Below are 20,238 nucleotides of genomic sequence, written 5' to 3'. Positions count from 1 at the left end.
CCCAGGTCCAGAATGATTGGACTAGGAGAGAACTAGTATTAAGACTCAGCTCATATGACGTTTATCCTTCTGTGTCGCACGTGCTCTTCAGTTGGCCGTACTGTGACTAATTTCCTCTCAAGAGGATTCTCCCATGACCTGAACCCTCTCGAAAGAGGTCTCTTATTTTCTGCCTTCCAAGCGACCCTTACTCTTGAAATGAGCTACCTAAAACTTATCTTTTGTCAATGTTCTTTCATCATACCACTTCCAGTATACGCTACATAGCTCTACCATAGACACAAAAACAGTTTTTCATCCCAGTACCACTCCTATTAGATTTCTCTGAGGGTATCATACATCTTATAGGCAGTACGCTCTTAATTCAAGCCACATAGGTCTATTCAATACCTAAAAGGAGTATCTCATGATCGCTTAGCAATCCGTAGGAGTTCTTTCTTCTTTACAACTCGATCCTCAGCCCCTACAGTAAGTCCCTACTCTCCAGTAAGTCCCCGGTAGCTCTTACATTAGCAGAAGGATCTCAGATCCGCCACGATCCGCCACAACAGTTCCTGGAGGCTATTAAGCTTCTAGAGGCCGTGAGCATGACCCTAAGAGCGATGGTAGTAGGACTACTCAGCAAAACGTAGATTAATCAGGTAAGCAGCTAGGTGGGTTTGAACCAGAACAAGTGTGGAAATCGGATAGGTTGATAGATCCTGAACGTATGTTGACCATTGCACACGACGAACTCGATAAATGATGTTTAAGATATTAGACGGGCTCCCAAATAAAGAGAAAATAATGTTAACGACGGAAATAATTCAAGAGCTCGGAATATTACTCCACGCTTAAGATTATACGCCTTTAATCTTAGCAGGTACCATATTTTAACATGCACTAATTTTTCGTTCCTCCAATTTTATCGATACTATAACATTAAAACACTTCGGTGTTAGCCGGACTTAAGGATAAGGGTGATTGAATGCAAAATACCGCGCCCGTTTCGTGGCCGCAACGCTATTTTAGGTGCTGACCCGCACGAAGTTGTTGATCTACTTTGACTGTGAAATAATAGTAGCTGGTAAATATAGTTACCTATCAGAATATTACGCTTTTTTGTAAATGTTATTTTGTACAGTTTGTAAGTTATCTTTGGGTGTTATCCTACTGCTAGCTCCGGCCCATCTTACTATTTGGGGAAGCAAGTGGGTGGGTCCTAAATATTAAAAAATAACATTCTGCCCGCAACACCTGCGACACAGGTTCCTGTCCACGTTAGAGGGGAAAGGGTATTTCGTCCCCAAGATACTTGCGAAGCTAAAATCGTGGTCTTCTTGGCGAGTACCGTTATCGTTTGAAAATTAAAATGTGTATTTCCTCCTTTCCCATTTCGAACCTACTCTGATCAGAATCATTTTATTCTAGAAATACGGTTGCTTTCCCGTTGCCGCACCCATTTGATGACCGCAAATAACACTGGTGATTGCTCTTCAAGTCTTGCGGGGGCCGCCTTTATGAGTTCAATATATAAAGGACCAATTTGCGTGTAATAATTTGAGGAATATCGTGGTCTTTGAATATCGTGGTCTTTTCGCGTTCCATGATTGATGGCTCCCCTTTGTGCAATAACATTTATGTTTATTGAGCCCTTTCCTATTAGCGGACCTAAGTCTTATAGGAGTCCCCTCTATCTATATTTTTCTATATAGGTTTCTCTACTCCCCAAATACCTCCCAGATATTAAGACAACGTGCCCAATGGCCGCCATCATGGCTACCAAGTCCAAGGATACCACTTCGAAGAGAAAATTGATACGGCAAAAACAATGCCGCTGCAAAACAAGTCTGATGAAAAAGGCATGCGAATATAGTAGGATGTGCAGCGCAGATGTGTGCGTGGCAATTCGTATCCGAGAGACGGGCCAGGTACATATTTTATCAGCGGATACTTCGGGATTTTGGGCTTTCCTCAGCTCACAATTAGTATGTCTCAAACTATGGCTCTGATGAAAAGATGACTGACCTATCAAGAACTCCTACTATCCAGCCCCGATGCTAGTGACAGACCAGGATCTACAGCAGGTTGGTAAAGATACACCGCAACAACCTACATGAAGTCATAAGACCGATGCGGAACTCTCACCAGAAAGAACCTTTGTTTTTCCTATCCTCGGTCAGGGATTTTATGCAACCATTATCCCAATAGTCTAATTTACTTTACGAGAATGTAGCTCTGATTGGCGGTCCAATGATGAATTCTACATAAGGAAGAAGGCTCCATAAGGAAGAGATCTCCGTATGGAAGAAGGCCCCGTATGGACGAGGGCTCCGTATGGAAGAAGGCTCCGTATGGAAGAGGACTACAATATGGAGGCTCACGGAGACCTGATTACCAACCCAAACAGGGCTGGCAAATGCGAGATATCATTGGCTAGCCTGGCTACTCGGTCTTCCTACTCCAAGGTGTAGAAAGGAGTCCTAGAGAACCCTTCTTGGATCTTTAGCTCGTCCTCATCTCCGGCTACAGTCATTAGCGAAATCTGCTTCCTCCCTGACAACTGCTTTTCTTCCCTCAAGCCCCACTGCCAAGGCACTAGTGCGTGAAATTATTTGACATACGTCACTACATATATGTATATGACTGCTCAAGGTATAGGCAGGTATTTGATACCAGAATTGTGTTCTTAGTTTATTTACCAGATACCTACGAAATTGGCTTTTCGGTTGGGGTGTGCGGAGGTATTGGATGATGCATGTGATTGAAGTCGTAGGGCGATTGGCTGATGAAGATCCATCGAAAGTTATCGCCCTCAATTTACTGACTGATCGTTGAAAAACCGTCCATGAATAATTCACTGTTAAATAGCATCAACACGCAAATATCGATGTACATTATTATGTTTCGTATAATTAGGTTCCTGGCATCGGTCAGTTTATTTTGTTCTGATCCCCTGGGCTAGGAATAGGACGCAGATTTGTTTATGAGGGCCTTCAATATTTTATGCTGACGTTTATCCCAATCAGGACTAGTGGTCGATCATCAATGGAATACCATGGAATAGCGAAGATTTACATGCAAACAAGGCAATCACCATGATTAGAGTGGCTGATTGGCTTTCCCACGGCGATCTTCGATTTCTCGTTTCTAGGTGTCCCAACCCACAACCGTACTGCACTCTCTAGGACATCATCATTGCTCAAATCCAAGCAAAACTGCATAATCCAACACTGTCACCGTCCATGCTATTCATTTTGCAATACTTGCTGTTTTCTTGTGCTCTGTTCTCTGCGGTCGCTTTTTCCAGGTAAGGATCAACGGTATTTGGTCAAAGCGAACCATCACCTAGGGAGTCTGTTTATTGATGAAAATTGATGTTGATAATGATTCCCTTGCTAGTCCCAGAAATATGAGCTGTAGCCCATTCAGTACTCAACATGACCCACCGCTATTTGACTCGTATGACCAAACCGATCAATCCTCACTCTTTGCCCCGACTCCGGGATCTGGCTTTGTTCAGACCCCATGTGTGATGTTTGCGGGTTTTGGCGCAGACTACTTGTTGGATCTCACTTTAATATAGACCAATTATTCACTTTGACTTTCCACTCGATAGTATACCAAATAAAGCTTGCGGGAAGGTCGTCGTTAAGCCTATTTGCTTCCCACTCGGAGAGCTAAAGCAGCTTGTTGGTTTCTAGTGGGGTTAAAAGTAAGGGCTCGGAACCATCCTAGGGACAATGGTTCGGTGAAGGGCTAAATCCATATTCTAATAGTGGCGTGTGTTCGTAATACCCTAGAGTTAGGGCGTATTACGAGTCCTGGTCCGACAGATAGAGGTCCTAGGGTTAGGATTCATCACCGTTGGGATAGAAGTGGTTAATCATCGTCCTCATTTTCCTAATCAACCGAATTTCAGCATATAGTGGTCATCCAGGGTTCAACAAAAGGGGACCAAAGGAATCCAGCATTTGTAGGCCAGGTAAGTCGGTTGATATCTATATTTTCCTATTTCCCTTCGAATTTCCTTCGTTCCTTCGTTCCTTCGATCCTTCGGAAAACTGGAAGCAAACGCGGTATACTGTGCCGAGGATAGATCTGAGCCTCAATACGAGTTATGCAAGTGTCCGGGTCCCGATCGGCTTCAGGCCCCTGGATTAATTTACGGAAGAAGCAATAATAGTTTAAATGAAAATCACTGGGAAGACCTGGCCATTTGTGGTTCTGGCGTCCCGATCGATCTCCATGCATCAGTTCCAGTGGATATATGGGAAGAGTCACATCGGACTTTTGGTATATGTATCATGCTGTATACAATAGATCTCATTAAAATATCAAATTTATAAGATCACATGATATATACATTCCGGACTGTTCAAATGCACCCATCCTTCTCACTCTCCCTCTTCCCAGCCTTGACTTTCGTAAGCGTCAATTTCCTCCCAACGCCCCTCCCCAGAACGCCATCATCAAGCGAAATAATATCATTTTCCACCGATGTTCTCCTCGAATTGGACTCCTTCTCAAGATTAAGTAACACCTCAACTGCATCGCGGTCTTCAATGACTTTCGGGTGCCGTTGCGCAAAATACCGCGCATACTTGTACAGCGACCAGTAGCAACTGACCACGTTGATGAACGTCAGAGCGATCTTGTAAAACGTGTAATAGAGCAGCAGCACTTTCCAGTCGATGCGCTCTTTCTTTAATCGGAGGTGGACCTCGTTGAAGATGATCACGTTAAGAATGTACATCCCAATCGTGACACCGAGTAACATTCCGCAAAAGGAGGGACGGACAATAAATGAGATGGGCAGGACGAAAGGAGAGAAGAGGTAGATGAGGGTTTCGTAGACCTGTTAGGGTTATGGTTAGCGTGACAGTCAATGTCCAGGATAGGATTTGTCTCTGTACCTCTTGAAAAACGAACAACTTGGCACCAAACTCCCACCACCCCAATTTCCAGCTCGTCAATATGTACTTTAAATCGTAGTAGACACCAATTACGAAGAAGAAATTCCACCGCTTGAACCGCTGCTGGAGGACAGTCATCTCCCCAAAGCCACCACGACTACAACCGGAACTACTGTAAAACACCGAAGCCGGCGTCTCTGTTTCGACAAAGACCTGCGAACACATCGTGATCCGTCCCCCGAGACGCCGACATGCATCGCCAAAGAACCAATCCTCCGACACGGAGAAGCCGGGATGTTCATGGAAGGTCTCTTTGAGGAACTCGATATTCCAGAGCCAAATCGCTCCGTGGGGGAATGTAGCGCTGCCGAATTTCCCAAAAAAAGCCCGTTGGATCCCGGACATTTTGTATTCCAGATCCTGGGCTTGTTGACAGAATGTACCCTTGGAGGAATTGGGGCCGACGCTTTTGATTGTGTACCCAAGACATTTGACAGTGCCTTGGAGTCTGTGGCTGACGATGGGGAAATTTGGGGGCAGGAGGCAGTCGTCATCGATCAGGAGAGCATTTTCAAGATCTCGGGCTGCGTGACTGCCGACGAACTGCGCCACGATTTTGGAGCCAATAGGTACCCAGAGGTGGTTGACCCCGTAGGGTTTGCAGACTTCTTCCGTGTTGTCGACGGGAGTTTTGGAGTTGCCATTTGCGATGACGAAGATGTTCTCATTGGGAAATATTTTCAAGGCGGCTTCCAGAGTTGCGCCGATGATGGCGGCTGATTTATAACAGGGGATGAGGAGAGCAGTTGAATGTACATAGGAGGTGTTGCTTTCCAGGTATGGACATTTGGATGCTGAGTCCAGGGGTGGAGGATCTTTCTCAAAAAGGATCATCAGAGGACAGAAGGCGTATCTGTGTTTGATTAGGGTAAGAAAGTGGGAGTTGGGAAAAGACACTTACAGTGCAGCCAGACCAATGATAATTGCGTATCCTCCTGGGATCACGAACTTAGTTCGGACAACATAATACAGCCACCAGACCGCACCTTTCCAGAGGGGCATACCAACAAGAATGAAGTAAACGAATAACACAAGGAATGCATAGATGCTATATTCAAACAGAAGCCGAACCCAATACTTTCGTTGAATGGCAACGCCTCTCAATTTGGCCTGTTCATAGACTTCTTGCAGGCTGCTCTGCTCGCTGCTGATTGTATGCGAGCTGACTTTGCTGCTGTCTGGTTGGGAATTGAGGAATGCATTCTGAACAAGTGTTACTGGTTCTTTCTCGGGGATTGGAGAGGCGGGCTGGAATGCGGTGGGCTTTGTCAGGTAGTCAAATGTACCTGAAGAATGAGATATAATTAGCTTATCGGTGTGTATAAGAGATGGTCATCGATATGAGATGGTCGCTCAATGTATTTCTAGTGGACTCTGCCCGAGATATGGGGATATCAGTTCCATACCCTGAAAAGCAGGAGGATCGCTGCGTCCACGAGGCCGGATGCTCGACTTGGTCTTGTCACTTTTCGGAGCGCAGAAAGACTCAGAGAACGATTCGAAGAGGTGCGAGGGACTGGAAGCGATATACAATGGTTGTCCGGGAGAGACTCTTCTCTTCCCATCGCGCCAATTCCCATGGCGAGTTGAATTTGGCAGTTGTGAATAGCTCTTTGGGGATGAAGACATCTTCCACCGTGGATTTTCTGGAATTGTCTTCAGCCATGAGGAATATGTACTGAACTCGCAGTGATCAACGAGGGTGTGTAGCAGCCAGAACGAATGGACGGCAACTCGAGGTTACCATTAAAAGCGTGAATATCTCGCTACAAAAGGGGGTCGATGATGTTTTCTGTATGGAATAGGGTAGCAATTTCAATTCAAGATCCTCTATAGAGTCAATCCTCTTTGCTTAAGACTGTGGGCCAAGGTCTCCATGTCTCCATTTGTAAGACTAGACCTAGATAGGCCGCACTAGCACAGCGCAGCATTTACCAGATCCGCATGTGGCCCGTCATTCTGTCCCGGCTACAAAAACGGGGCTCATGAAGAATAATGGTTAGGGGCCCGCAGACTTATATTCATCGACGTGCTCTGAAGCTAATGGTGATTTATAGATACTCGACCGCCTACCGGTTCCGTCACAGGATTCCAATTGTCCATATCGCCAGATCGAGAATTTCACGCCGATCGAGTGCGGCCAGATCGAGTTGTATGGTTCGATCCAGATTCCATTCCAGCGCGAGTCAGGGTTCTTCTAGCTCAAGCTAGGGTTGTTCCAGCTCGAGTCAGGTAACATCCCAGATAGGTTCCATCCTAGTTTGACATTTCATCCCAGCTAGAGTCAGGTTCCATCCTAGGTCGACTGCGATCCCGGATTAGGGTTTCTCCCAAACCAGACTCTATCCCAGATCAGCTTCAAGGTCAACCCAATTCAGTAGACGTAAGTATTCAAAACGATCCATATCGAAATCAGAAAGTCAAGACCTCCGAGAGAGGTCGGATCCCCAACCCGTTCAGGTAGTCAAAATCGAATGTAAACATAATTGAAAGCCACCGACGTTCCCAGTGGAATAGCAAAACGCTCATAAAACTTTGTTTAGAGCCTCGACGGGTGATATCCTACAGTTCCCAGTGGATCCCGAACAGAAGGTCTCCATATTATCATCTTTGAACTAATTTAGGAAAATATGATTTGTTCGGACAAGTTGCGTAGTGGAGCCCCGGTGGTTTATGAACCAGAGATCCAAGGTGATCATCCTTGATGCTTTCCTATATGAGCTAAGGTTAGTGTACGTCATCTTTGTAGGGTGGTAAAAGGGAGGTGGGAAATTGTGGACCTACGCACGGCTTATAAATATTGAAGGTGAGTATCCAAGTATCCAAGTTATACTGCGATCTAGTTCTTTGTAATTTCTAGAAGAGACCTATCCATGGACATCCATGGATATTCTAGCAGTCGAAGGATGACTGATAGAGTTCCGGGCCGTCAATTTGGGTTTGCACCTTGGGACTTAATTCTCTTTTTTACCAAGTACTCAGGTCACGATTACTCCGTAGAGTGGGATTTCTACATTCTTCACCTCGGTCCGTTTATGGAGTCTCGAATTCCAGAGGCCTAGCCGTGTAGTATCCAAGGAAAAACAGGATAACCGAAACATGGTAAGATTAACGGCGACCCAGTACCATGGCTCCTCAAGGGAAATTATACGTGGGTCTCGGTCCATTCATAGCTGGACTTCCATTGTATGCCCTCTATGAAGAGGACTTGGATGAACTTGCAGACCATTCATTCCATGGGATTCCTGTTTGTGGATATATGGATCTATAGACATGGAATTTCGGAGAGCTGCTCATGGAATTCAAACCAAAATTTACATTCTGAGTTGCTGTAGAATTCGAGGAACCTGTGCACCAAAATGGAGATGAGAACAAGTATTAGTAAAAAAAATCACCAACACCAAAGTCACAAAAAGCTTTGAAAAAAATATAAAAAGAAAAAGAATAATAAAAGGACATGGATAAAACATTGGATGGACACGAAAACAAGTTATTGTTTGACCAGAAACCAAATCTAGCCCAACGCCAGTATGGCAGGCCCATCAAGTTGAGAAGATTCCCTAGCATGGCCCAAGCTTCTCGGACTCTTCCAATCACTCTTTGCCGCAAAGTGATGGGAGATAACATGAAGATGAGCATAACCCCGAGGACTGCAAGCCTGAATCCCTCCACACAAAGTCATGGCCGCTAGGGAGATAGTGCCGGCAGCGAGTTTCTCTGAGCTCAAGGTTTTCTTCTCATTCCTCATAGGAGTATTCTTCGGCATTTGCTCTCTGCCGAGTCGAGCAATGGATAGCTACCTCGGTCCTGACACCTGTTGCCATTCAGATGGACTGGACACTATCAGGTGGCTGTGCGGTTGTTTAAGTGGAGAGATCCTGGATAACCGAGCACACATGTCCAAGTGTCCTCTCAATAGTCGGAGCAAGATGACGCTGACAGTGGACGACGCCCGGATATCCCCATGGAGAAAGCCCATTCACAAATATGACCACAGCCTGACCAGGATTTGATTTTTAGAGAGATCTAATGTATACAGCATGATACATATACCAAAAGTCCGATGTGACTCTTCCCATATATCCACTGGAACTGATGCATGGAGATCGATCGGGACGCCAGAACCACAAATGGCCAGGTCTTCCCAGTGATTTTCATTTAACTATTATTGCTTCTTCCGTAAATTAATCCAGGGGCCTGAAGCCGATCGGGACCCGGACACTTGCATAACTCGTATTGAGGCTCAGATCTATCCTCGGCACAGTATACCGCGTTTGCTTCCAGTTTTCCGAAGGATCGAAGGAACGAAGGAACGAAGGAGATTCGAAGGGAAATAGGAAAGAAAAAAAAAACTTCGTCCTACCAGTATTGTATCCACGTATGTCTTCGCTCATCCACTGTATTAGTAGAGTAGTCGAGTGAACGTGGTTAGCTAAAGGGGGAGGTGAGAAGTGACCAGACAACCGACCGAACCTCCTGCCAGCTCGGCTGTTTGGCTTGTTTGCAAGTGAATTGCTCTAGACACGCATAGCCCATACAACCATGATACGATAGCTATTTTTATGCCAATATATATTACTGTACTAAGATACTGCCGAAAGTGTGGGTCAGGGGTAATCTAGCTGTTTAGAATCAATATTTGCTAGAATATCACTAAAGTTCCCGCTCGTCGAGGCTGGTATTTTCTACTTACCGTTAACCGCTATTCCTACGGAAATCGACCGACCTATTATTAAACATTCTATAAAATTTTAACCGTAAAAGTTTATATTTACGATAGGCCAAGTATAAAAACAATCCGGATATACACTGAAGGGACGACTATAGTGTTACGCACTGCTAACTGGTCACAGTTAGGTTAGATGGGTTCCGGGTATACTTGCCTTAATACTCCTCAGGTATCCAACGTCAACGGTCTGTCGCAACTGAGCTATTGCCTGTCAGGTCTTACGCTAGCCTAAGTCCTGTTGAGAGATCGGGAAACGATGCCAGTGAGAGCGCCGAGTAGATCTATACCGCAGTATTGGTCTGCTCGTGAGTGTTGTCAAGTTATAATCAAGTTAAAGAGTCACAGTAGTTCCAAAGGTAAACACAAGTAACAATGTAGGATTGAAGACGAAGAACTAATCTAAGTACATGAATGAGTGTCCTTATATATCCTTCGTGGCTACCCCCGGGGTAGGCTCATGAGTATCTCTGGGAGTAGCTTCCCTGGTCACGTGTCTCCGTAACTCCCAACGGGCATTTCCTGGTGTAGGTGATATCCGATACCCTGGAGTACATAGCGAAATTTACCAAGGATTGCCGGCCGGTCTACAATGCACTACGCATAGTCCATTCGCTGGATCCGTATATTGAATTAAATTAATTAAACAATTGTAAATTGGTTAACGTATCTCACTCGGTGTGCCTAACTCACTAATGAAATATTTTAACTGATAACTAACTAACTAACTAGCTAGTTAGTTAGTTAGTTAGTCAAATTTAGCTTATTAACTTCCTATGGTTACGGTTCGGCTCGTCCCACAAGGGGTGCTATCACCGCGCTAGCTGCGCCTTACTGGGTATGGGGAAATTAGCCCCGGCCCTCCTTACATACATAGCAGTGGGCATCCATTGCTTCCCTGTAAGACCATATAACTATCCGCGAAGCCAAGGTACCACTTACAAGACGTTCAGCACCATAAATGCGCATATCCTACATGCCGTATCCCATACCGCCTCACCGAATACCGGGTGACTAGAACAACAGCAGGAGGACATTGAGCTACGAATACTTGTAGTTGCCAAAGAATGTTGCATAACTGTAACCTCACACTCCGTTACACAGTCTATCTCCCTAGCATACCCCATATGAATCAATGCAATGTAATACAACGAGTGATAGCAGTGATTCCTGTTCGTTTAGAGTCCATTCATCGTTGTTCGCGGGCCTCCTACATTGAAGGATTTCACCCCCTTGCAGGATGTGTACCGGTTGCGGGGGTGGATAATCTTAATGTCCCTTTTAAACAATGCTCTGGACGACCAGTGGTAAAGTGCATGCATATATAAGTCTCCCTGTGGAACAATCAACAAAAGTAACCATCCATCAAATTGGCCACCCACCGCTCCTCCGCATCTAGTTACATCGTCCAATGCAGCTAGAGGCCATGCAGATTAGCTTCGGGATCCTCCTGGCGTTGACTTGCCTTGTCACAGCCGAAATTCAGGCAACAACCGATATTTACAAAATATTCCGTCCTGTTCTGTCCTCGGAGGCTCAGATTTACCTAGCTAGCGAGTCCGACGTGGAACACGTGGTCCCTAGATGGTCCACGTACAAGGAGCCGTCGTACATAGCCACAATCAAGCCGGCTTGTGAGGAAGATGTCCAGAGTATTGTGAGTACACCGAAAAAAAAAACTCGCCGAGAGACGCCCTGTACTCAGACAAATCACAGATCACGGCTGCGTCCTCCCATGGAATCCCCTTTTTTGTTACGGGTGGGGGTCATAGTGTTAAGATTGGATTTGCCACGGTGCAAAATGCGGTGAATATCGATATGAGCAATCTCAAATCGATTGACCTGGACCTCGCGAACAACTTGGTGACCGTAGGGAGTGGGGTAGAGAATGGCCCGGTCTATGACCTCTTGTCTTCTGTTGGAAAGGAAACCCGTACGTTCGCCCCTCTGGTCCCTTCAGCCAGCACCCACTGACGATCTGTGGGGATGGAAAACAGCTCTTACTGATGACCGCTGCATTAATACGGTCGGCCCAACGCTTGGAGGCGGGCTTAGTGCACTTTACGGTATCCATGGGCTACTGCTTGACTCGCTCGTGTCTGTTCGCCTTGTGACAGCTTTTGGTGACGCAATTACTGTCTCTAGCACTGAACACCCAGACCTTTTTTGGGCCATACGTGGTGCCGGTTTTAACTTTGGCGCCATCACATCTGCCACTTACCAGTTATACGACCAAACCAATCATGGGACTCGTATTCAAGCCGACTTTAAACACTCGCCGCAGAGTAATCGCTCCGTTATTGAGTTATTTCACTCCATGGACGATGAATTTCCTCCGGAGCTATATACGAGTTTGACATTCAGCTACAGCCGTACCCTGCATCAGGTAAGTATTTTTTCTAACCATGGGTCTGACCTTGGGCGAAGACAGCTGACATGCAGTTAGCCCTCAATTTCTTCGACGCTCTCATTCGTTGGGCCTCCATCAGCTGCCCAGCCGTGGATTGACAAGTTCCTGGCAATAGATCCAATCGAAGCGTCTATCAAAATCATCCCTTGGCACCAGAGGGATGAACCGGGAGAGCCTCTCTGTGCGAGGGGAGACCATTACAGCGTCTACGACGTTGGTCTTCGCCAAACAGACCCAGCAGTTTTGGAGTCATATTTGAATCATCTCACCCAATTCTCTGCTTCCAACATCTGGTTTGACAGCAAGATGGTGATGGAACGGCATGCTACGGACGCTGTTCAGGCAGTACCAGAGAGCGAGAGGGGAGTGTACCCTTGGCGTGATACCAAATACGACGTGTATGAGACCCGTCCCATCTCCTTGCTAAATGCAATATTGTTTCTCGGTGGTCCGATCTATACTAACGTATAATCCCAGGTATTTATTGGCAAAAACTCCTACTGCAGAGTATGATGATGCCATGAATGCATTCATGCAGCCTGTTAGACAAGAATTCCACGACACAATGGGCTTTGACACATTGCATGTATATGTCAACCAGGCCTTCGGGGATGAAGGCCCCGAAGCGTGGTATGGAGCGCATAACTTGCCGAGATTAGTCGCCTTGAAGCAACAATGGGATCCGGAAAATAAATTTGGAGCTGGTTCCCCAGTGCCACTAAGCCTTGACTAGGCTTTCTGGGCCAAGGGAATGCCTCTTGAATGAGCTAGGCAAGTTGCATGCTTTGCTAGACTTCCTAAGGACAACTCAAATTGTATCGTGTCGCCTAGGACCCACCGTTGAGATACGTGTAAGATACATGAAAACTTCGAACGGGACTTGCAATAGCTATTAAACTCCGTGCAATGTATGCAGTCTGCGCAAATATCAATCCTTTACAGCGCTCATGTTCGCGTCAACTAACGGTAGACTTGGAATCGCTAACCTGTTATTGGAGGATCCAAATGGATGATCTGGGGAGGACATCTTTCTGGTGGGCCGCAGCTGGTGGTCAACTGGAAATTGTGCGACTGTTGGCCATGCAACGTGATATGAAAAAGCGACTAAAAGATTTGGAAGGCACGACAGCGTACGATATTTCCAAGGATCACGGTCATGTAGGTGTCACGCTTTTCCTGCGGAGCCCTAGGTTTCAAGCTAGACTTTAGGGAGGGCTTCAAAATGCATGCGATAGCAAAAAGCCCATCAGATAGAAGCAGAGCTTGATCCTCCAGTCCTAATATGCCACCGTTCGATCAATCCAAATAAAACCGTTTGTGTGCACCGGACATTATATGGATCATTTATAAATACTTTGAGAAGATGGCATGTCTAGCTTTTTGGGTCAGGCTTCCCCTGAGCCCCCACGTCCTGATACGTCGACCCGGCAACATCAAGCTCACACTATTGTCTAAATTGGAAGCAAGGGTTAATCTTCATCCAACATTACATATAGCTTAGTCCGATAGGAAGAAACTGAGTGATAGAAATTAAAATGAGGCAACCAAATGCACTTATCAACTACAACGGTTGAAAGGGTGGACTTTGGCCTTCCGGTTGGATGAGAAACTTCCAGAACGGTGAACCAGAGTCTACGTGTTGGAGTGGGTGGGAAGTGAATTTCGTTGAAAGGACAGAATGGCGCACGAAATTGTTGAAGCTAAACATGATACTCAATGTAAAAATCGAGGTCACAAATTGGCAAATAAAAACTTTTACGTTGACATCTCACAAAATGTTCAACAATGGGTCGGTCGGTTTCCGTGGGAACAGCGGTTAACGGCAAGTAGAAAAGATCAACTTCGACGAGCGGGAACTAAGTGATGTCTAGAAAACATTGATTCTGAGAAAAAGGGCAGATCCAAATGAACAGGGCAAGCGATTTTTCTGAGGGAGGTGAAGACAATCGGGTCGTCTACACCGGCACAATGTGTTCACAGCAACCTATGTCTGCAGCGTGGGGCTTCGCTACGCGAGCCGACCGTTTATTGCAAGTTGTATAAAATTTCAAAGCACTAGCCCTCAATAATTTGACTTCGTTGAAGGGATCCTTGCCTTAGTCAGATGGTCTTGATTTTCGGTTAAAGCTGAAAACGAGCGGGAACTAAGTGATGGTCTAGAAACTGTTAATTTTGAGGAAAAGGGTAGGTCCAAAGCATAGGCTATTCTTTTCTGAGGGCAGGTTAAGACAACCGGGCTAATCGTCTCCACCGGCACAATGTGTTCAGCAGCCTATGTCAGCAGCGTGGGGCTTCGCTACGCGAGCCAACCGTTTATTGCATGTTGTATATTCTTCTAAATTTCAAAGCACTAGCCCTCAATGATTTGACTTCGTTGAAGAATAAAACGTTGAAGCGATCCTTGCCTTTGTCGGGTGGTCTTGGTTTTCGGTCAAAGCTGAAAACGAAGGGTCACCAGCCTCCTGCAGTTTTATGACCGTGTTTTTCACACGATAGCACAGAGTCAACACATGTAATTTTTGATGTGTTCTTGAAGCAATTGGAAATACAGGGGTCAGGGATTAGCGGTGGAAATGCCGGTGGTGACTCGGAAATTGATGGCGCAAAGGTGAGGATTTACCTCTGGCGATAGCAGCCAACAGGACAGAACAACCCCTAAGACTGCAATTAGAAGAAGAACAGCTGCCACTTCAATTGTGCAATATAAAGCGCAACGCAGTTGTAATCGTGTCCGGGGATGGGCCGTTGTATGCCTATCTAGGGAAGCTAAGCCTAGGTAATCTAAAAAGAGGAGGAAGAGTACGAGGACTCGCAGTAGGCGATCAATGTAAGTACCAACTACCGTGACCATAATCTTGATCAAGCACGAGAAAAGCGCAAATATTGGAAAACAGACCATCAGCTGATATGGTTAAGGAGGCTTCGAGGCTCTGGTGTATGAGTTTTCCTAAACTGCTCGACAAGATATATAACACGAGAAGGACGAAGCTAGCGAGTAGTAACGCCGTGGTCAGTAGTGCATGCACTGTAGTCGGAATCTTGGCTTGTTGCTATCGTGTAAGAACAAAGGGGACTTCAGCCCTAAGCCCGTATTGCCAGCTACGGTGCTTACTAGATTAGCTCTGTGCTGTAGGTTCCAACGTCATGAAGCCAGCTACCTTGCGTTATCTAAAGAAGATGGCTTAGAGTTCAATGAGTCTGTTTTATGCTCTTTAATCGTCGCTAGTCATTCCTAGACGACATTGTCCCTCCCAGGGACCACCGAGTCTCCGGGAGCCTGATACAAGCTCCTAGAAACCGAATGGATGCTCCTAGGAACGACACGGGTAGTCCTAGGAGTGTCAGGGATGCAGTTGCTTGGGTTTAACCACTAGGCTAACAGGCCAAAAAGGCACAATGTTTGGTCAGCGACCAAACACCCAAGCTACTATATATGCTCGATCTCTGACAAGGAGCCCCCAATCTCCCGGGAACCTAATAAATACTCCTAGGAACGGCACGGGTATTCCCAGGAGCCCCTGAGCTCCCGGGAACCTATAGGTGGGCCCTAGGAGCGAAGGGCCGGTAAATGACTATTTAGAATATGCAAGACAATGCCTATGTTCGAGTTCGGCAATTAATTATCCATGACGGGGAAATCTATAAAGCCGTGACTACACCCCATCTACTGAACTATTATTGCTCTACATCGCTATCTCCAGCCGCGGAAAGCAAATCTCTTATCGAGTAAGCGACTGCCTTTCCTTCCTTTCCGAAATAGAACTGACCGCATTACATCTGCTCCTGGCCTCAGCACAAATTCCGGGAGCATGAGGGTTCCTGTGAAGGATCGTGGGTGCTTGGGTTGTACCACTACGCCAGCCGGCCAAAAAGGCACAACATTTGTCAGCGACCAAAAACCCACTAGACATGCTCGAACTCTGACAATTTCCCCGGGCCGTGGTTGCGACACGGACATAAATACAACACATCGGTTCTAGATTGCATGCCATAGGCCCGGAACTATTGTCCCTTCTCCCACCTCAGATTTCAGCCTGGCTTGAGCTTCTGTTAACCAATCATAGTAGCAACGGATTCCGGATAATATCTTTGCCGAATAACGGATCAACTGATAAGCCAGCTAGCGCCGGTCGCACCTGGATAGGTATTCCTAATCCCTCTCTTCCTTTCGACAACCCAATGGCCAATAACAGCCCCACCGATTATAAGAAACTCTTTTTGCAGGAAGAAGAGAGACGGAAGCAGGCTGAAGAGCGAGAGAAGCAGGCTGAAGAGCGAGAGAAGCAGGCTGAAGAGCGAGAGAAGCAGGAAAGGGAGCGCAATCGACGAACGACATTTGCAGAACTCCTGCGCTTCTGCCATAGCTTACTTTCCCGACCATTGAGAGTCGAAACACCATCTCGCTCGACTACAGGGAACATACCTCTTCCCACCGGAAAATACTGTCCGACACGACTAGCACTATGGACCGATTTTTCATCTCGACAGCAAGAGATATATAGCTCTGTGTGTAACTACCTCCAGCCAACCGAGGAAGCCCGAGCACGATTGTTTACCCCCTTGATTGCGCTTGAGGAGGATGCTAGACGATTCGGTCTCCGCCCAATTAGTAGTGAACAAGGTCTCGAGGACTATGAGCGAATCGCCGTGGAAGATCACGTCCGTGATATCATTGCAGAGCTATGCAAAATCGACGCTGCCCGAGACGAGTTCGGACTTGGAGACGGAATTTGGTTCGACAATCACACCAACTCTTTTAATCCACGAGGCGGTAGCGAAGCAAATGCAAACCAACCATCAGGCATACACAACCCCCGACCTGATCAGTTCTGTATCCACCGAGTCAACGGCAACACTAACACCCTCCTCACTACGGTCGAATACAAGCCGCCCCACAAGCTTTCTGTCGAAGCCCTTCGCGTGGGGCTCAGGGAAATGGACATATGGAAATGCATGGTCAGAGCAAATAAAATCACTACGGATCACGCAGAAAAATTGAAATACAATGCAGAGCGGCTCGTCTGCTCCGCCATTGTCCAGGAATACCATGTGATGATCCAGGAGGGGCTCGAGTACTCTTATGTAACGAATGGGGTCGCTCGCATCCTTCTCCGCGTTCCATACGACGATCCTAGCACATTGTACTACTTTTTCTGTGATCCTAACAGCGGAACAAAGTCTCCAAGAGCCGAAGACCTCCATCGCTAGGGTTCTGTGTCTGTGTTTGATGGCGTTCCATTCCCCTGTTCGTGACCAGGAATGGAGAAATACTGTACAGTCGCGGCTCCATTTGTGGACAACGAGCTTCGACCACGCTCGTTCTCAGATTCCCAAGGAAGTCTTGCAGCAAATCGCTCCGCACTCCGACAGTACCAACTCAGAGTATGTGAGTCTAGAATCGAGTTCGGACTACCAACCATCGTCGCCTCCACTGGAATCTCCGACAGCGGGTCGCCGAGTGCCCACGAGGTCTCAAGCCAGCTGTGCGCCCTCGGATGTGCGCCACCGGACGCAGTCGCCAGACTCGTCAGGCTCCGACTCGAATCAAGCGACGGGACGCAAACGAGGCTTCAGCCAGGTCACATCTTCCCCTTCCGCGCAACGAGCGGCTCGTCAAAGCGAGGCTGCGAAAGACCAAGGCAGCCATTCCAAACGCTATGATGCACAATTTTGCACCCAGCGATGCTTATTCGGGTTGCAGACTGGAGGTATCCTAGACAACAGTTGCCCAAACATGAAGCTCCATCGTCGGGGCCAAGATGTCATGAAACATTCCATCACCTCGGAGGATTTGGTGGGGTTACTCAAAGCACAACTGGATGAAAACATTGACCGATGCACGCCCCTTGGAAATTGCGGGGCATACGGCGCGCCGTTTAAACTCATTTGTGCTAAATATGGCTATGTTGTCGTTGGGAAAGGGACCACGTCGGATCTTTGGAAAGAAGTCTCCCGCGAAGCGCTGGTATATCAAGTCCTGCGGAAGGCTCAAGCATCCGCTGTGCCTGTTTTCCTCGGTACAATCGACTTGAAAAAAATTTATTTTCTTCATGGGGCTGGAGAGATTCGTCACATGCTCGTCATGGGCTGGGGGGCGAAAGCACAGCCACGATGGAGCTGACGCCGGGGCTTCTCAAAAATATTCACAAATCGAATAAAGAAATCGAAGCTTTGGGAATCTTCCACGAAGATCTTCGGCCTGACAATGTCCTTTGGAATGAAGAGCTCGGGCGGGCGTTGATTATCGACTTTCATCGCTCTGCATTGAAATATCGGCCAGCTCTAAAGCGGTCACGAGCAAAGACACGATTTTTGCGAACAGAGTCAGGCGATGCAAAGCGTTTACGTGTTCTCTGAGAGAATCGGTTACATACAGTCTGTGTTTTATGAGAGATTGCATATTGCATGATAATAGAGCGTTTCTACCACTAGCACTGCGCACTTTCAAACCCTTCGCCAGAACAGACTCGTCTTTCACAATGCCATCTCCCTGATCCACGTCAGCATCGGTCGCCAGATTTCCGAAGAGATGTAGTCCTTAGCAGATTGCCCTTTTGCCCCTCAATTCCGTTCGCCCTCTCTTTCTCATGTTTAACATGCGCTTTCTTGTACCCAAGAACCCTCTCTCTTCATTTATAGATTATTCGGCTGGTTCGAGCAAGAGCAGAAATTTCGTGTCCCCGTAGGGTGTTGGCTATCACCCAAATAATCTCGGTCGGCAAGTCTAGGATAGTGGCGTGTAGGTCATTATTAGTCTCCGTAAGCCTTGGTGAATAAGTATAGTTTCTTGGAAGTAACGACCATCATATCATGATTGTTGGTGGTCAGTTCTATTTTGGAAAAGAACAAAAGGCAGTCGCTGATTCGATAAGAGATTCGCTTTCCGTGACTGGTGATGGTAAAGTAGAGCAATAATAGTTTAGTAGATGGGGTGTAGTCACGGCTTTATAGATTTCCCCGTCATGGATAATTAATTGCCGAACTCGAACATAGGCATTGTCTTGCATGTTCTAAATGGTCATTTACCGGCCCTTCGCTCCTAGGGCCCACCTATAGGTTCCCGGGAGCTTAGGGGCTCCTGGGACTACCCGTGCCGTTCCTAGGAGTATCTATTCGGTTCCTAGGAGCTTGTATTAGGTTCCCGGGAGATTGGGGGCTCCTAGGACTACCCGTGTCGTTCCTAGGAGCATCCATTTGGTTTCTAGGAGCTAGTATCAGGCTCCCGGGGACTCGGTGGTTCCTGGGAGAGACAATGTCGTCTGAGGATGTCTTATTGAACTTAAGCCATTCTCTTTAGGCAACGCAAGATAGCTGGCTTCATGACGTTGGAATCTACAGCACAGAGCTAATCTAGTAAGCACCCGGGCATAAAGTCAGCTGAAGTCCCCGTTGTTCTTGCACGTTAACCACGAGACAGTCATGCAGATTCCGACTATATTACATGCACTGCTGGCCACGGCCTTGCTACTCTCTAACTTGGTCCTTCTCGTGTTGTCTCGTCGATTAGTTTAGAAAAACTCATTTTTACTAGAGCCTCGACCTTACCGTGTCTGCGGCGAAGATTGTTCTACTAGTAATGCATATAGGCCTAAGCTGGAGCAGAAAATTTGAGACTGGGAGAGAAGTAATATTAGGGATAACCAGTTTATTTCCCTCTTGACTTGTGGTACGTGCTATCACGTTTCCCGGTTTTACGTTAACCATCAAACGTTAGGTCAGTATCTCCGAATAAGAATTTTCCTACCGTGGTAGATAACGAATTCTAGGGACATTGGGTCAAGGGATTTATTGGTAGGCAATCATAAGCTTTCTATCGTCGCACACTGAAATTGCAACATTGTGTGGATACAAAATTCTGAAACGACTTTGATTTAGGTAATCAGTACATCGCCTCCATCTGTTTATAGTCTATTTCTTGCGGGCTAAGGCAAAGTAATACACTACCTACCTTTCACACAATCCCGTGTCAGAACGGTCGCCGCAACAAAATGATCCTTCGCATGTCCTAATACACAGAATCGAGCATTTCTAGCTCCAATGGATGTAGTACCCTGTTCACCCAGCCATCAGTTATGGCGTCATTGATCTTCTCCAGAAACCTCTTCTTTCTTCCTGTTCAGAGCCTCGCTGATAAACCCGAATACCGA

At 46.6% G+C, this 20,238-nt stretch overlaps 4 protein-coding genes across 4 annotated transcripts; 3 read left to right on the top strand and 1 right to left on the bottom strand.

Annotated features, from left to right (window-relative positions):
- Nucleotides 1-4,357: 4,357 nt before the first annotated feature.
- N7517_008082 (uncharacterized protein) lies at nt 4,358-6,535 on the bottom strand (the record flags this gene model as incomplete). Its single annotated transcript, XM_056725812.1, has 4 exons — nt 4,358-4,837; nt 4,896-5,808; nt 5,857-6,218; nt 6,362-6,535. 4 exons carry the CDS (start codon nt 6,533-6,535, stop codon nt 4,358-4,360), a joined length of 1,929 nt encoding a protein of 642 aa, XP_056576663.1.
- A 4,557-nt stretch (nt 6,536-11,092) lies between these two features.
- Nucleotides 11,093-12,824, top strand: fmqD (FAD-dependent monooxygenase fmqD; the record flags this gene model as incomplete). The annotated part of the gene is made up of 5 exons (XM_056725811.1): nt 11,093-11,338; nt 11,398-11,614; nt 11,679-12,067; nt 12,128-12,489; nt 12,569-12,824. The coding sequence occupies 5 exons, from the start codon at nt 11,093-11,095 to the stop codon at nt 12,822-12,824; spliced, it is 1,470 nt and encodes a 489-aa protein (XP_056576662.1).
- Nucleotides 12,825-16,270: 3,446 nt separating this feature from the next.
- On the top strand, nt 16,271-17,299 carry N7517_008080 (uncharacterized protein; the record flags this gene model as incomplete). Its single annotated transcript, XM_056725810.1, has 1 exon — nt 16,271-17,299. One exon carries the CDS (start codon nt 16,271-16,273, stop codon nt 17,297-17,299), a length of 1,029 nt encoding a protein of 342 aa, XP_056576661.1.
- A 51-nt stretch (nt 17,300-17,350) lies between these two features.
- N7517_008079 (uncharacterized protein) lies at nt 17,351-18,212 on the top strand (the record flags this gene model as incomplete). Its single annotated transcript, XM_056725809.1, has 2 exons — nt 17,351-17,477; nt 17,539-18,212. The coding sequence occupies 2 exons, from the start codon at nt 17,351-17,353 to the stop codon at nt 18,210-18,212; spliced, it is 801 nt and encodes a 266-aa protein (XP_056576660.1).
- Nucleotides 18,213-20,238: the final 2,026 nt, after the last annotated feature.

This window comes from Penicillium concentricum (genome assembly GCF_028827145.1).
Source record: "Penicillium concentricum strain IBT 3081 chromosome Unknown utg000003l_segment0_segment0, whole genome shotgun sequence".
Classification (NCBI taxonomy): domain Eukaryota; kingdom Fungi; phylum Ascomycota; class Eurotiomycetes; order Eurotiales; family Aspergillaceae; genus Penicillium; species Penicillium concentricum.
Note: the sequence above shows the minus strand (reverse complement) of the source record. Positions and strands in the feature narration are given on the sequence as shown.